At 42.7% G+C, this 16,425-nt stretch overlaps 1 protein-coding gene across 12 annotated transcripts in view; it reads right to left on the reverse strand.

The window, feature by feature from the left end:
• The window catches only part of PROM1 (prominin 1), a 67,302-nt gene extending 51,157 nt beyond the window's left edge, over positions 1-16,145 (reverse strand). For 10 of the 12 annotated variants that reach the window (XR_012775478.1, XM_075499796.1, XM_075499793.1 and 7 more), the window contains exons 1-2: positions 15,984-16,145; positions 8,984-9,397 (exon numbers count right to left, since the gene is read on the reverse strand). Coding sequence is in view for 10 of the 12 variants with exons in the window: in XM_075499796.1 (XP_075355911.1) it covers positions 8,984-9,203 (220 nt within the window). In the remaining 2 variants the exon portion in view is untranslated. Of the gene's footprint in view, positions 1-8,983; positions 9,398-15,773; positions 15,840-15,983 lie in introns of those variants that run through there. The other 2 variants (XM_075499786.1, XM_075499797.1) reach the window with 2 other exon arrangements.
• Positions 16,146-16,425: the final 280 nt, after the last annotated feature.

Genomic DNA, 16,425 nt, shown 5'->3' on the forward strand with positions numbered 1-16,425 from the left:
GGAAGGCTTACACTAAGATATATATATATACTGATAGATTAGCCAGCTTAAACTACAATAGCTGACATTCATGGCAGCTGGTTTCCCTTCTAACAAAAAGATAACTTGCTTGTGGAAGAGGAAGAAGTATACTAAAAAGCTTTAATACAATATGGAAAGATTTAATACTGTTAAAATTATGACAAAAAACACTAAAATTAATACTTGTACATTTATTTTGCTCCAGCAACTTTTGAATAGTGCATATTCACTTAGAAAAAAAAGCATCAAGATCTAAAAGTTACACAAAGCATCTTGAGAAGCAAAAAAAAAAAAATAGTGAGAAAAAGGGAGAGGAAAAAAATTCTAATTCTCATAATTTTCAGTGTAATTAAACATTTAATATGAGGAGCATGGAAAGAAGATTTGTTGCAGAGATCTATCAAATTTTTATTACTCTGGCTGACTTCATTCAAGAAAAGCCATTGTTGAACAAGATCTGAGTTTGTTGCTCTGTAAATGACAACCTAAGCAAATTGTCAGACAAAAAATGAGAGGGCTAGGCTAACATTATGCAACTATGATGGTCTATAACAAAGAAAAGAGAAAGTCAAATGACTGCTTTTCCAATAACAGGTAGTATCCATACAGTACCTCACATGATTAACTCAAAATGCTTCATAATAGCCAAGATGATGAAGGAACTGAGAGGTCCCTTAGAAGCTTGTGAAAACATTATTCCAGTAAGTTCAGTGACATCCCCCCTCTCTCTCCCCATCAGTTTCATGAACTACAAGTTAGAAAAGAGAATGAGGTTCAACACTATGCGGCTAGATAAGCTTGTAAAAATTAAATGGAGGGGGAGGATGGACAGCAGAGTAGTTGCCATTGTTAAGCTAGGAAAGTCATGGAGCCCCAGCAGAGTGGCCTGAAAACCCTTAAGATGCCTGCAGTCACAGATAATTTTCAAAGAGGTTCACGCACGATACACGTTACCAGAGGATCTGGCTGACCCAAAACCTATTCTATCCCACTTCTCACCATACAAGGTGCTGCAGGTATGCTCTGGAAGTCTCAAATAAGCTTTCATGCTTTTAGTGGTTTAGATTTCCTGCTAACAGAGGGAGGGACACAAAGAACTGCCTTCTTCACATGGTGTACTCTGACTGTGATTGTGCACTGGCATCTGAAAGGCAAAACTTAGGCTTTGACCAAGTTGATGTCCAAGTTGCTTATCTCTTTGCTATGAGATACTAGATGGGATGGGGAATCTTACAGAGAGGTTAAGAAAAATGAATGCACGCAGAGCTTAATTCAGTGTTTTACTGTAATTGCTAGTACACAGACACCATGCTACATTCAGCATATCTAATATAACCACCCCCAATACACACACCACACAGTAGTACTAATTAGCTAGATACATGCATTTTTAGGATATGGTACCTTTGCTTTTTTCTTTAAAAATATACAAACCCTATCAATGAAGCTTCTTTACCTAGAATGATAAACAAACAACAAGGCCACCTTCTGTCACAATACCACCCTGTACCTCCCACCCTTCCCTTCCTCGTAGTCAGCACCCCTGGATTTAGCTGTGCCCAGAACTCATCCCCTGCACACCGAGGCTGGGAACGCTCTTTGGTTATACCTTGTGTCTCCCATTCATGCCCACAGACATGAAAAGAGAACAGGGTCAGGACAGTCTCAAGCACTGGCCTGGCATTGCCCATGCTATAACTTACTAGCAGGTTTGCTGAGCCAACTCAGTACCTGCCCCAGAAAATGCTCAACCCACTTGCCAGGAAACATTCCCAACAGACAGAATGGACATAGCTGTCTAATTTGGAAGGGGTAGAAGGCAGTTTAGGTTTGGGAAATATGAGCTGAGTCTCAATACCACACAACTGTAAGCCCATTTTATTTATTATTATAATCCAGCCTCCAAGAGGTACTACTGCTTGAGGTGCCCTCCAGCCTGTTACCACAGCCATCTGTGGTAATGCCACTTCTGAACACCCTCCCCACAGAAAGTAACCCAACTCCCTCAAACTCCACTTGAGGTTCATTTTCATTAGCTTCTCCCTTCTGTCCTAATAGCGTTGAAATTGTGAAGCTGGACTGTCATTTTCCAATTGCTGTCAAGGCATGTTTTTTTCTCCTAGGCACAGCTGGCAGGCAGTATTAAACCAGATCAGGGCAACCATTGAGGATACTATAGAGAAAGGATTCCAGATGTGTGTATAGTGCAAGATTTTCAGATTATCAACTAGGCTACACTGATTAAAAAATGACTTGCATATTTTCCACATAATACCTGTCTGCGAGACTCATTGTTTATGTAATTGAAAAGAAGTGGGCAGGAAGACATCAGAGAAGTGTTAAAGTCTGCAACTGTAGTTTTCTGCGGTAGCCTCTAGTAGATAATCTGTATAAGCCTCCCCTCCCTAAAACCTCTGTCTCTTCCCTGTGGACAAAAAGTCCTTTTGAGCAATCTGTTAGATAGTCTGCAGTTTGGAATAGTTCAGGGGAAAAGGAATTACTCCTCTGATGCCTAAGAAAATAAAAAAGCAGGCCTTAAATCTGCTTCAAAAATGTTCTCAGTGTTCCTTGTTTACATGGGTATGTCATCAAGTAGAGCACCTCTTAACTTCCCAGCATGAAATGAGCAATGAGGTTTTTTTAAACACTATTTCCTTAAATGTATACGAGTGGGCAGAGAAAAGAGGCAGCTAATTTATCTTGTATCTTCCTGCTGCTCCGTCTTCCCCAGTATTTCCAACATTAGACACAAGACATTTCTTTCAATGTATACACCATATTACCAAATAAAGGAGCACTGTAAGTCCTCCTTCTTATCCCAGTTCTACCCAAATAACGCCACCACTACTTGCTATATATAACCTCTGTCACTGAAACCTGCATTTTTGATATAGACACTTCAGCTACTACTCTAAATTCACACCACAGCTCTAGCCACAGTGCTGGGGGGAAAAAAAAAAAAAAGTTACAGGGATGTGGTGAAGGCACTGACCCTACAGCTTAGTGAAACTGTCATTTCACAATACAGCTTAGTCAATCTAACAGCTAACTTAAAGGGCAGGTCTTGCTCTTCCTCCCTTCTTCTCAGTTCCTGAACCAGCAATTGCATCTGTGCTCCCAACCCAGCTCCAGGACATAAGCTTAAAGAAAGCCAACCCACATGCAGCTGTCAAACACTAGCTCAAAAAAGCAGTCTATCAAATCAGTGCAGTTTCACACCCAAACTAAAAATGAGACTTCACACAACAGGAAAAAGAATATTGTAATTTAAGCTTTTATAAAAGGTCATAATTGCTTTGGGTACCTGAGCAGTACCTTATGTTGCTGAACTGCAACATCTGCACATAAGTCAGAGCCAGAGTGCAGTCCTTTCACTGAATGCTGGTGTGGACATGCTGAACGCTGCTGGGAAAGTCTCAAGTTTAAAAACAAAAGAGCATTACCAGCTATGCGTAGCTGAGCTTAGCTCCAATGCTGAAACATCCAGACACATGCATTTTTTTGTAGGGAAGCTGTGGAAGATTTATTACTAATAGGAAGCAAAACTAAAGTAGAAACAGACAACCAAGAACTAAATAGTTACAAAAGGCAAATAAGTTAGTTTTACACACAAAAAAGAAAAAATTCTGACTTACTGAGTTTTTAACTGAGGGGGTGATAAAGCGTTTTGATTATTTGTTTTAGAACCTCACATCCAACACAGTTAATATATTTAAAAAAAAAAAAAATCAATATCCTAGGAGCTCAAACCTACCTACAACAACACTGTTTTGCATATGCATTTTCTATTACAGCTATACTAGCTAGAGATGCACTGTTTATTTGCATATCAAGTTATGTGATTTTTTAAAAAAAAATGTTAAGAGGTTTTAATTGCTGAACACACTCATGTGAGATATTAATTGCAGAGATAGGGAACACAAGACTAACTTGCTGAACTCCACAATTTGCAGCTGCTTTAAAGGCTGACCAGGTGAAGAGAAAGGAAGACCAAAAGGGGTCAGAGAGAGGACTTTACATTAAAATAGTCAAGTTCTGATCCTCAGTGTTGTGCTCAAACTGTTCAACAAAGCAAGGCTCCATAAAGAGAAAGAATTGGGAGGTGTAGTCCAGGTCTAAAAATCAGTTTGTTCTTGTTTCCCACAGGCAAATAGTACATTTAACTCTTCATACTATGTTTTGCTGAGGAAGTACCTGCATTCAACAGCTGATTTTGATGTTGAGGTTTTATTCCTGCTTCAGAAGACACAGGGTGATCCAGAATAAAAAGCAGAAGCTGGCAGTTGTAACTCAACATAAGCAGCACAGTTGTCCTGCAATATGTTCAGGTACAGTAGAGTAAGGTAAATGGGCCTGTTTTTGTCTTATTTCACCTAGGAATAGGAGCAGGAGCTTTATTCCCAGCTTGTTTCCTTTGAGAACTCTTCACATTTTCATTACAAGACACAAGCTGTGAAGCCAAAGATTTGTTGTGCACATCCTGCTGGCAAGTGGAATCTCAGATTAACATCATCTTAACTGCAACTAAAAACTGGTTTCCATGGGAACAAAGACAAATCCATAAGATATTCATAGCAGCCAGAGGATCACACTGACCATGCCCTGCCTACACCAAGTTCACATCTGAAGGTCTCCAACACAACAGGTGACATGCATCACATCACAATCATGAACTGACTGAACTTTTTTATTAAATTAATGCTTTGGTTTATGACAAATTCTAAGTAAGAGAAAAACTGAGAATTTGTTTTGTTAGATGTCCTCTTAGCTGAGTGATAGAAGCAACTTGTAATTTTCCTATTATCATCTATTTATTGTAAGTGGTGCTATTAACAGGGAAGAATAATGATGCTCTATCTTACACAGTCCTCAACTAAAGGAGCAGTAGCACCACCACTCCATTTTACAAATGGAGAAACCAAGGCATAGCAAGATTAAAGTGACCTACTGAGCCTCAGGTAGCAAACTAGTGACCAAACACGCTTTTCCACTCCAGTGTTTCATTAACTCAAAGTGGAGGCTGCTTCCCTGAGTAACAGTTTATGCTTGGGAGTAAATTCACTCCCATTTACACCAGCACATCATCTAGTGAGGACAAAAGTATTTGACTGGTGGAGTGAAAGCAGAATCTATTTACACTCACTGAAGCATTGCAATCAGATATCCTAGTTCACTTTTTTAAAGTAGTTTCTTGCCATATTCAAAGAGCAGACTGCTGGTCTTAAAGATTCAGCAGTTTAAAAAAACTTAAGGAGTTACAGTTCCTTGCCCTTGTTCTGTTACTGTGCTTTACATGAGCACTATATTTAATTCCATTAATAACTTACCTATTAAATCTAAACTTAGAGTAGGTTGTATGTCCACAAACTGGATGGCATGAACAATTTAGAAGTGAGTAAATAATTACTCACTTAGATTTAACTAAAAAAACTTACAAAATATTTCAACTGATTTTTTTTCTTTAAATGAAGTGATCCCTTTCAACTTTTAAGTAACATATAAGAACATTTAAATAAACATTAAGGTTTAGCAGCTTGCAAATACTTTAAGAACAATGTTTCCCAAAGACTCTGATGTACTTCATATTTTGCTTTATCATACTAGCTTTCTTCCCAGAAGGCATACTTGGGACTAAAGGAGTATGAATGTTATAGTATAACTTATTCAGCTCCATCGGAGCACTACCGCAAGCACAAAAATTACTTGCAAATGCAGGAATATCTACATGCAATTAGACAATCCTGCCACCTTTTTTCCTCCCACCTAAGAGTACTAACAGTAGACTGGAAAACCTACTACTTGATTGGAAATCAAGTACTTCCAAGTATTAGGAAAAAAATATAATACTACTAAGATCAAAGGTCTAAGTGATTGATGCCAAGTCCTGCACACAAATCACACTTCTCCTTTATGTTATGGTTATATGCAATACACTGGGGCATCAACCTGGAGCTAACTCTTCAGAAGCACCAGCCCAATCAGAATGAAGTTTTGAGCTAGAAACATCAAAAGGCTTGCTTTCTGTGCCCATTTGTGATTATGTTTATTTTCATCTGTGAATCAGAATTAACTCTATTTCAAGTTGGCAGTTTAAAAAAAAAAAAGGCATTTCAAATATGTAACTATGCCATTAATACACTGAATGTGAAAATAGAACAGCATATGGCAAAAGAGATTATGGGGATTAACCAGTTAAATGGTATGACTCAAACCAACAGGATCCATCAAATCTGTATTTTGCAGTGAGGTATGTGGGGATATGGGAAAAGGACTTCCCCTAATGCAAACACTGAAAGCCAAACTTCTAAAAATAACTGATTTGGCAAAAAGTATCTGTGAGGAAGGAAGGAAAGGTATGAGATGTTCAAAGCTTACAAGCTGAGAACAAAGTGATTTACTTCTGCATGTCTCCTTTCTCTTTAATACTGTATTTCACAACACCTACTTGATGCAGAACTTACTACAAGCAGTTCCACAGGACTATAATCTTGATCGTAAATTCTATACTCAATGATTATTTACAAGCTTAGGACACATAATATTAAATTTGACCAAATTCCTGTTAATATTAAGACACAGTAAACATCTCCCTGAAATTAAGTTTCCACAATCGTAACAGAGTAAAATATTCAAGCAGGGCTTCAGGCAGAACGGAGGCCTGTTTCTAAGAGTTGAACACAGATGACAATCCTAACATACCAGGTCTCACAGAGAGGCAAATAGTTTGTCTGCATATTTAATGAAAGAAAAGAGGCCACAAAAGCAAAGGTATCTGGAAACAGTTCCTCCAAAAGAATCACAGAATGGTTTGCATTGGAAAGGACCTTAAAGATCATCTAGTCCCAACCCCCACTGCCATGGGCAGGGACACCTTCCACTAGACCAGGTTGCTCAAAGCCCCATCCAGCCTGGCCTTGAACACTTCCAGGGATGGGGCATCCGCAGCTTCTCTGGGCAACCTGCTCCAGTGCCTCACCACCCTCATAGTGAAAAATTTCTTCCTTATAGCTAATCTAAATCTACCCTCTCTCAGTTTAAAGCCACTACCCCTTGTCCTATCACTACATGCCCTTGTAAAAAGTCCCTCTCCAGCTTTCTTGTAGGCCCCCTTCAGGTCCTGGAAGGCTGCTAGGTCTCCCCGGAGCCTTCTCTTCTCCAGACTGAACAACACCATCTCTCTCAGCCTGTCTTCATAGGAGAGGTGCTCCAGCTCTCTGACCATCTTTGTGGCCCTCCTCTGGACTCTCTCCAACAGGTCCATGTTCTTCTGATGTTGGGGGCCCCAGAGCTGAAGGCAGTACTCCAGGTGGGGTCTCATGACAGTGGAGTAGAGGGGGAGAATCGCCTCCCTCGACCTGCTGGCCACGCTTCTTTTGATGCGGCACAGGTTATGTTAGCTTTCTGGGCTGAAAGTGCACATTGCCGGGTCATGTTGAGGATCTCGTCAACCAACACCCCCAAGTCCTTCTCCTCCGGGCTGCTCTCAATCCATTCTCCACCCACCCTGTATTTGTCCTTGGGATTGCCCTGACCCATCTGCAGGACCTTGCACTTGGCCTTGTTGAACTTCATGAGGTTCACACAGGCCCACCTCTCAAGCCTGTCAAGGTCCCTCTGGATGGCATCCCTTCCCTCCAGCGTGTCAACCGCACCACTCAGCTTGGTGGTGTTGGCAAACTTGCTGAGGGTGCGCTCAATACCACTGTCCATGTCGCCGATAAAAGGTGACAGTACTGTCAGCTTCATGGAATTGCCCTCATTAAACCTTGTGTAAGACCTGCTCAGAAGACAGATCCTGCAGGGAACAGGCCAGGTTTTTGCTCTCCAGGTTAACATCTGGGACTTCAGGCACTTGTCTAAATAGAATTCATTCATTCAAGTTCATTTTAGCTCATTCTACAGTTATTGAAGAAATGTCAAAAATACAAGCAAATAACAGTTCACATGTATCATACAGGTATGTGACCAAAGAATTTAAGATTTCAAATTACTAAAGGTTTTAATATATAAATTGAAAGATGTACTACAAAATAATATAAACCTCTTTTATACATAGTTACAGCTAAACCACCAAAAGGAATCAATAACAAACCAAAGCCATTCTTAGATTTTATTAACACTTCACCTCAATATAATTTTAAATGCCAATACTATTCAAACACATTAGCATTTTCTTTTAAGAGCTAAATGAAACAAAAAGCATGTTGGAAAGTCAAATTGATACAACTACCACATCCACAAACACACAGAATTCCCAAAAGCACCTTTTAATCAATGCAACCTCAATAAGCACACACTTCTCTGATATCTTAACTTTTCCTTTAGAAGAGACAACTTAATAAGAAAGGAATGGAAAAAAATACCTCAATAAAACAAATGCAGTTGCAAGTCTTAACTTCAGCCCACAAAGGAACAAGAAGTTACACATGGCTGTGTAATGGAACTGCCCTTATATAAAACTCGATTGTGGATGCACAGATATGGAAACAAATTAAATTTATTTCAAGTTGTTGAGTTTCCATTTCCTGGGCTAAATCTCATAATATTCTAACCACCTGACTGTTTATCATAATATGCAAATCTCAGAGCTGTCTCTTATGAATTTAATATTAAATACAAAGCAGTTTATGCTTAGTCCTATCCTATGCTTCTGAGCATACATAAGAAAAATTTTCAGTTAAGAAAAAAAAAAGCCTCAAATGCATCAGTGACAGCTTTGAGATACATAAGCAAAGTTCTGTGAAATTTCATTAACATTTCATTTTCATTAACAACCACACACACACACTATGCTTAGCAGAAAAATGTTAGTTTATATTAAACTGTATACATTTCCAGGCCATAACACAAGCTACTAGCAGAGCCCTTCATATCATTTAGTTCCAGATGATGGTCTTGGTATATACAATAGGATGAATGCATCAATAACAAAACTTTATTAAAAAAAAGTTTATCTACTTACCTTGAGGAAAAGAATTTGGCTGCACTAAGTACAGGAATGCATGTACTATTTTAAACAAAATTCCTATTGGCCCAGGTTCATGGTATGCACCTGTATCATACGTCTTGGCTGGTACAAATCCAAAATCCAAAGTCCCAGGAGGCAGTTTGTATATAGGCTGTACCTCTGAAATAGTACTTCCACAAAACAGCAGCAGCAGCAAATAGAGTTCCACAGCCATAGCTAGCAGTATTCATAAAATTGGAGGTAGAGATATTTGTCCCACCAAGTCTAGAAATCTTCAATACATTCACCTGGGGGTTAGCTTTCTAGCCAGGAAAACACCGGTGCACCCTTACACCTTTTGTTCGTTAATGTATTCTTGCTTTGGAGCGGTACAGAAGCCTCTCGTGGAAGTCAGTCAGCGCACCATCTCTGGCAAAAACAAGAAAGAGCTCGTTAAGGTGTGTTCAAGCAAATAGGAAAGTGCAAGAAAACCTGTGATCTTCTGTGGAAATTGAACGTATCAACAGTTATAAAAGCAAGCTAAATAGGATAGAACAGGGGGGGAAAAAAAAAGATTGAGGTCTGTGAATAATATGGTCTACTACATACACTGTCCTTGAAAGACAGGGAAAAACAATTATGCATAGTTCCAGGTCAGTGAGTTTTCAAAAACAAACAAAGCAGAGCATTGGGACAGCTCCAAGTGAAACAAAACTAAAGGAACAATTCTGACTAAGTACAATATGTCATGTCACAACAGCTACACAACGCATTTAATCAGCCACCTGATGTTACCGTAGTTGATGCCAATTATTACAAGTGATATCCTGTAGCTTCTTTAATCTCAACCTTTCAGTAAAACCTTCCAGCTTCAATCTATAACGTTCCAGTTTATACAACTCTGCTTTCCTTCCCCATGCATGAACTAGCAGATGGCACCCTTCCGACACCTGTTTCGCAGCTAAGGCCACAGATTCCACCTCAAGGTAGAATTTAAGATGCCAGCCACTCCTAATTGTCCTCCAAGACAGAGGAAAGAAATTATTCATCACTGAAAAGTTAACAAAACCAAAAAAGCAACTAAAATTCACCCTCCTGACAGGTGGTGTCAGTAATTACTTTCTATTAACTCAGACTATCTCAAGGCTCTCCTTAGGAACTGGAGAAGTCAAGTCAACAATTTTTATTCATGGCTTGCTAAAGATGAGTGGCGTTAAGATGACTTTGGATGCTTACACATTTAAGAACATTCTGAATCTACAAAATCATAGCAATTTAATCAACCACCACTTAAGAAATGTGAACAGAAACCCCCTCAGGTTTCCAACAAAACAACTGACCACATCTTCATCTACCTGGGCCTACTTAAGACTCCTTCACTTCAGCATGGGCCATGGTGGCCTCCCACGACACAGACAAAAAAAAACCCAAAACAAAACAAAACCAAACCAAAAAAGTCAACAGAAAAACTTCTGCCCCTTTCTGACTTTGGAAGTCACACGTACTCGGTGAGTGTGCCAGCAATCTCCGCACTGACCTTCCCACCCAGACTGGCTTATCTTTGAAATGTCTTTGGTGAGACACCAGAGTGCCACTGGTGGGGACGCCTGGGAACACACTGCCCATGACAAGCTGCCCACTTCAAACTGGAGAGCACCCAGCACAAACCATCTTTGCTTAGCATAGTTGTGCCTCTGTTGTCTTTTTCAGCAATACTACCTAATACAAATGTTTTTAATCTCCACCTTAGTGTTCAGACCATTCACTTGCAAGAATGACAGCAAAATAACACAAACACCTCATGGCCTCAGTCAGCCCAATCCTACATCAATATCTTGACTTCCAAGGTGCTTCCAGGTCAAAGAGATTCTGAAGACAAAAGACTTAAAAATCGGTAGTAAGGTGAGACTTAAGTATCTCCCATGCTTTACAGTCTCTGGTAAAACACAGTCTACCTTTCTGAAAACCAGTATTGACTTGCAAGAAACCACGTTGCAGGCTTGTTTAGTAGTCTGTACTGCATTCAAAGGATAGATCAAGATCAAGAAAAATACAGAACAAAGGAATACAAGACCAGATCAAAGAACTAGAGACAGTTTTGTTTCCCTGAAGTCCAGTCTAGTTAAGAAGAAAAACTCTAAGCTTTCCCCCTCATGGCTAGTGACAACCAAGAATGAACAGTAATAATGCTATGAATAGCAGAATTATCCAAGCCTTATTCAAAAAGACAATGTTAGGAACCACTCTGAAAGATGATGCTCAACACAGGAACATAAGAACTTAGAACACATCAAACCACAAGTGTTTTCCTACCTGGAAAAGAATGTTTTGCTAAAGAATATTGAAAGAAAAAAAAAAAGTCCAGCTCCAAAATATTGTTTTTCCTCCTTTAATTTTTTTCTTGAGACTAGTTTTCTTCAGCCTAAGAGATATTTTTCAGTAGAATTGTCTTTTATGCACCTGTTACTTTAGGGCTGAATGTAGAAATGGTCAGAAACTGAAAATTGCTTAGGCTGCAGTTTATTATCAAATCTACAGAAACTCTATCGGACAAAATACCACAAGACCAGAACTAAGTGAAAAAAAAAAAAATCTATTTTGCTTTAATGACAGAACAGTGAAGATTGTGCAAGTTTGATACAGTACAGTTCAACTTGGTTTTCTTAAAAAAAAAGTTTGAACACTTTTTCTAAGTAAAGTTTAGTTTTCTGGAGATTTCTCAAGTACAGTTGCAACACTTGAATGAGTCAGGAGAAAAACCTCACACATGGTGACTGAGCCTTGATTCCAACAATTAAGGAAACAGATACAAAAGTGTAAGAATACAGGGAAATGTTAGGTGTGTTTGTGAAAGATGGAATTGAGAGGAAGATGGCCTCCCTAACTGGTGTCTTAAGGCAATGCTAGAAGACAGGGCGTGTTCTCTGTAGGGATTTCTGTTATACTATAGGGAGGGCAGAAAAAGAGAAAGTACATACAACTTTTTTTTAGTCAAATTTTAGGTTAAGGACAATTTAAAGTGTATCTAATTGTACCAACAGGCAAATAAAAGCACTATCAAAATGTCCTCCCAATGTAGGAAAATAATCATTATGCCTGCTAGAAATGTGAAATCATGTATTAACCAAGACAGAAAGTTGGCAGTTTTAAGACAAGGACACTACTGAAATTGCAAGGACACTACCTGTACTGCAGACACAAACAATATCCTGCTAAGTGGAGACACATAAACAGCTTTCAATTCCAAAGACACTACTGAAGTTTTCAACTCTACATAATTTCCAGGTAAGCTTTTATAAAGCTCAGAATTTTTCAGCAAAGCAGGTAGGTTTCTTGCAGATCAAAGAATCTGCAGAATTCTGACCACATTCTCTTCCTCTCTCTTTGCTGGCAAATATATCACAATGAACATGGTATATATAATCTTGCTGAGCAATTCCTCTAGGCTGACACCAAACCTTCTCTATACTACATAACACACTAATATATTTTCAAGGTTACATTAATAATGATCAGGAACTTGCAGAAACACTATTAAACGTATAACTCGGGATAACTCTGAGCATTCAATATGTATTCAACCTACCTAAAAATAACTCTGATGTAAAAAGCTCCCAGCAGTTAACCTTATCTTGATATCTAAAAGAAACTTAGCTGGAAGCATTATTAGTTAAATATTAGTAGTTAAATATGCTAGACAAACAGCATTAAAAAGAAAAAAATCTATCCATGAAATTTGCAATTCAGAGCTGCAAGAATGACATACACACGTGACACATAAAAAGAATTACATAGCAGTTTATGGTACTCTTCATTGCAGCGTGTGGCCATCTCATTTCCTCAGAAACAGTGTGGCATCACTGCAGTCAGTGCTACAGTAACTGCCAGTACAACTCTCCCCAAGTTCAAGTAAATAGTCAATGAAAAGAAGCTGTGTGAACCTTTGAAGTGCTTACATTAATTATCAAATAAGATATCCATTTCATTACTATGTTTCAATTAAAAAAACCAAAACACAAACCCTGTTAAGTACTTAAGATATACAATAATGAAAGCATTTCATTTATTTTCTGTGTAGTTTGCAAGTGTCCATCTTTAAAAGACTACAGCTTTTGCTTTTTATTCTGCAGTTGTCACCAATGTTCTACACGTACTAGTCACTAAACATAATTCCTGGGGTTTGAACCACTATCTGCGGAGAACACCATCACCCTTTTACCAAGTATGCTGCAGTATTATCATATCTCCGATATATCTCACCTATTATTAAAAACATTGTAATATTTTCCAAAAACCAATAAACCTTCAGCAACTCCACTGTAAGTTTAAGAGGGGGAAGGGAGACAGAGCAAGAGATGCAGAAGTTGAGGAACTGCTTCCATGATAAATCAACTCTAAATAGCAGAGCTCAGAAACAGCATGATGTCCAGCTCTTTATTTCAACAGGACTGGCCTCCTTCTGTTTAACACTGCAATCCATGCAAGTACAACACTGCAGTGCAGTAATGCAGCGATAATTAACCCTGTGAACTGAAATTCAATCAACCAGAAGCTAGATTGCTAAAGCTCAATGTGGGAGCCTGCTGGCAGTCAACCATGATGGGATGGGATGGTGGAAGATGCAGTTGTTCATAAGAAGCCTACACAAAGGACCTGGCTACGTTTGTTACATTTTTTAATTAGTCATTTGAAAATCCAAGTCCATAATCCCCTTGAGTGAGGTTGCTCCAGTGAGAGCAACCACCAGAAGAGCGAAATAAACAGCCACAAAACAGATAGTTACAGGTAGACTAAAACGCCGAAGTACGCATTAACAAAACCCTACAACGCCACCTTCCCATTCAAGAGACATAATACAGCGAGCCAAGTTAGATGCTGGCAGGTTAAAAAGGTACAGTTTTCTGTTACAAAATCTGTCCTAAGCCTACCAACAATTACAACCTGTAGCCATAGGAGGAGTAGGAAGCAAGTAAACCTAACAAGCACTGGGGACTGCAGAATAGTGTCTGGCAGCACTGATAAAAAACAAACAAATGGAATCTTCCACACAAGGTAGCCTCAGTATGCATCTGACATGCTTACTATACGCTCAGAACAAGTAAGTGCTCAAGTCAGGAAAAACTGGATATTCAGAACCCAGTTCACTTTGAGCAGCTACTTAATAATTTTAAAATAAATAAATAAAGAACAAGCAACACCAAAAAAATCCTGCTGTTTTACAAGTCACAGCCATTTGCTAACAACAGAAACAGACCTGTAAAAATTCCAGGTGATTATCTTCCCCAGAACATCAGCAGATCCAATTTTTAGCTGACTACCTAAATGTTTAAAGTATATTTTCACTAACTGAACAACAATAAAAAATATTTAACTTGAAGCAGTGCATTTACCCCTGTATTCATAGAGCATTCCTTGTAAGAGCACTTTTCAGCATCACATAGAAAATTTTAAAACACATTAAAGCCAGCCCATAAACAGGCAGTTTTTTGGCAAATGTAAACTGATAAGGGCTGAGTATGTATCCCAATAGCAAGGTACTGCGGCGACAGACCCCACGTACTCCCACTGGCAGCCGAGACGAAGTCTTTCCTTTGTCTTCTTTCCAGTTATTAAAACTGTAGAGACCTCTCCCTCTACCAAGCTGCTTAGTCCTTGATCTGCAAACTGCATAGTAGCACGGGTACCGCAGCCCTGCCTCTGCTGGAATACCGACCGATTTGGTAGTTTCTTCAGTTGCTCCCCTGCATGTGCGTACAGAGGAAAACACAGCCCGTGTATACCACAACTGCCCCTGGCCCCCCACTCTCGGATGAGGTCCCCAGCTCACAGCAGAGCTCACCCCCGCCGAGAAAAAGGTTTGACCATGCGGGCTGGGCTGGCGCGATCTGCCCAGGTACACAGAGAGCAGCAAGCCACCAGCAGCACCGCCTCAATTAACTGCTGCGAGGCGGCATTCTCCGCATCGCGCTGCCGTACCGAGCAGGGACGCTCGGCGGGAGCGGACGGGCTCCCGCCGAGGGTCCCTGCTCACATCCACGATTTCACTGCAGAGCCCAGGCAGGGTTTTGCCTCCCTGCCTTCTCCGCCCCTGACGAGCCGATTTCGAGGCCAGCACGGTGTCCCCGTCCCCCTTCGCCTCCCCGGCGCCGCTCAGGCCCCACCGCCTGCTTCCCGCCCTCCTCGACCCGGGCAGGTGCCCTCAGCGGGCGCCCTCCTCCCCACGCAGCGGCTCCCCCTCACCCCGGAGATCTCCGGGACTCTCCCCGCCCCGCTCCCGCCACTCCTCTCTCTTCAGCGGCCAGAGACTCACAGCCGGCCCCCAACCCCTCCTCAGCCGTCCCCGCCACACACGGCCCTCCGGGGAGGAAGCCCGCTTCACTCGCAGCGGCCGCGCCCGCCGCCCCGCTCTCCTCAGCGGGCGGATCCGCCCCGGCTCCCCGCGGACCGGCACACAGCGCCCCGCCGTGCCGCAGCCCCTTCCCCCCGGCCAAACCCGTCCCTTCCGCAGAGCCCCTGCCCGCAAGCCCGCTTCCCCAGGTCCCCTCAGCACAGACCTGCCCGTCGGCCGGTCCCTCTGCCCCCTCCTCACCCCGCGCTTTCAGGGCCGGGGCTCCCCTCCTCAGCGCCTCCATCCCGCCACTCCCGCTCCCACAGGTCGCTCTCCCAGCCCCGCCTGGAGCCTCCCGGAGATGCCCACCGACCCCCTCCCCACAGGCAGCCCCGCTCCCTCGGGCACCCGCCTTCCCCGACGGCCACCCGTCCCCCCTCACCCGGCTGCCCACAGCCGCCCCCCGCCCGCAGACACCTCTCCTCCCGCGGGGGAAGGGGCCCTTCTCCCCCGCGGCCGCACTCTCCGGCCAGGACCTCCTGCCGCCCGCAGCGGGAGCAGCCGGGGAAGGCGGAGGAGCCCCACCCCCACCCGCTGCCTCCCCCCGCCCCGCCGCGGGCACAGCAGCGGCGGGGGAGCGCTGCCCCGGCCCCCCTCCTCACGTACCCCCCGCCTGGCAGCACTCACCGGCCAAGCGGAGAAAGCGCGACGGAGGCGGCGGGGCACGGCACGGCCCGCTCCGCCTGCCGCCTCAGAGCGCCGCGGCGGCGGTGCTGGTAGTGCCGCCCGCGCATGGATTATGGAGGGCGGGCTCTGCCCCGGGTCGGGGCTGCGGGACCACCCCGGCGGGCTGGGGCTGGAGGGAGGGAGGAAGAGGAGGAGCGTGAGGGGTTTAACGCCGGAGAGACCTGCCGGGCGAGCGGGAGCTGGGGAAGGGGAAAAGGCTTCGTGCGCGGCTATTTAATCGCGGCCGAGCGGGTCAAGCTGAACCTGAACCCGTACCTGTGCAGGCAGGAGGACGCAGCGAGCGGCGACCTGTTGCTTGCCGGGCCGGCTCTGAGGCGGGACCCGGCCCCCGCCCTCGTCCCGGCCGGGAAGGTGCCCCGGAACGCCGGGACCAACGGGCGGC

The sequence above is a fragment of the Mycteria americana genome, chromosome 4 (assembly GCF_035582795.1).
Source record: "Mycteria americana isolate JAX WOST 10 ecotype Jacksonville Zoo and Gardens chromosome 4, USCA_MyAme_1.0, whole genome shotgun sequence".
Lineage (NCBI taxonomy): Eukaryota > Metazoa > Chordata > Aves > Ciconiiformes > Ciconiidae > Mycteria > Mycteria americana.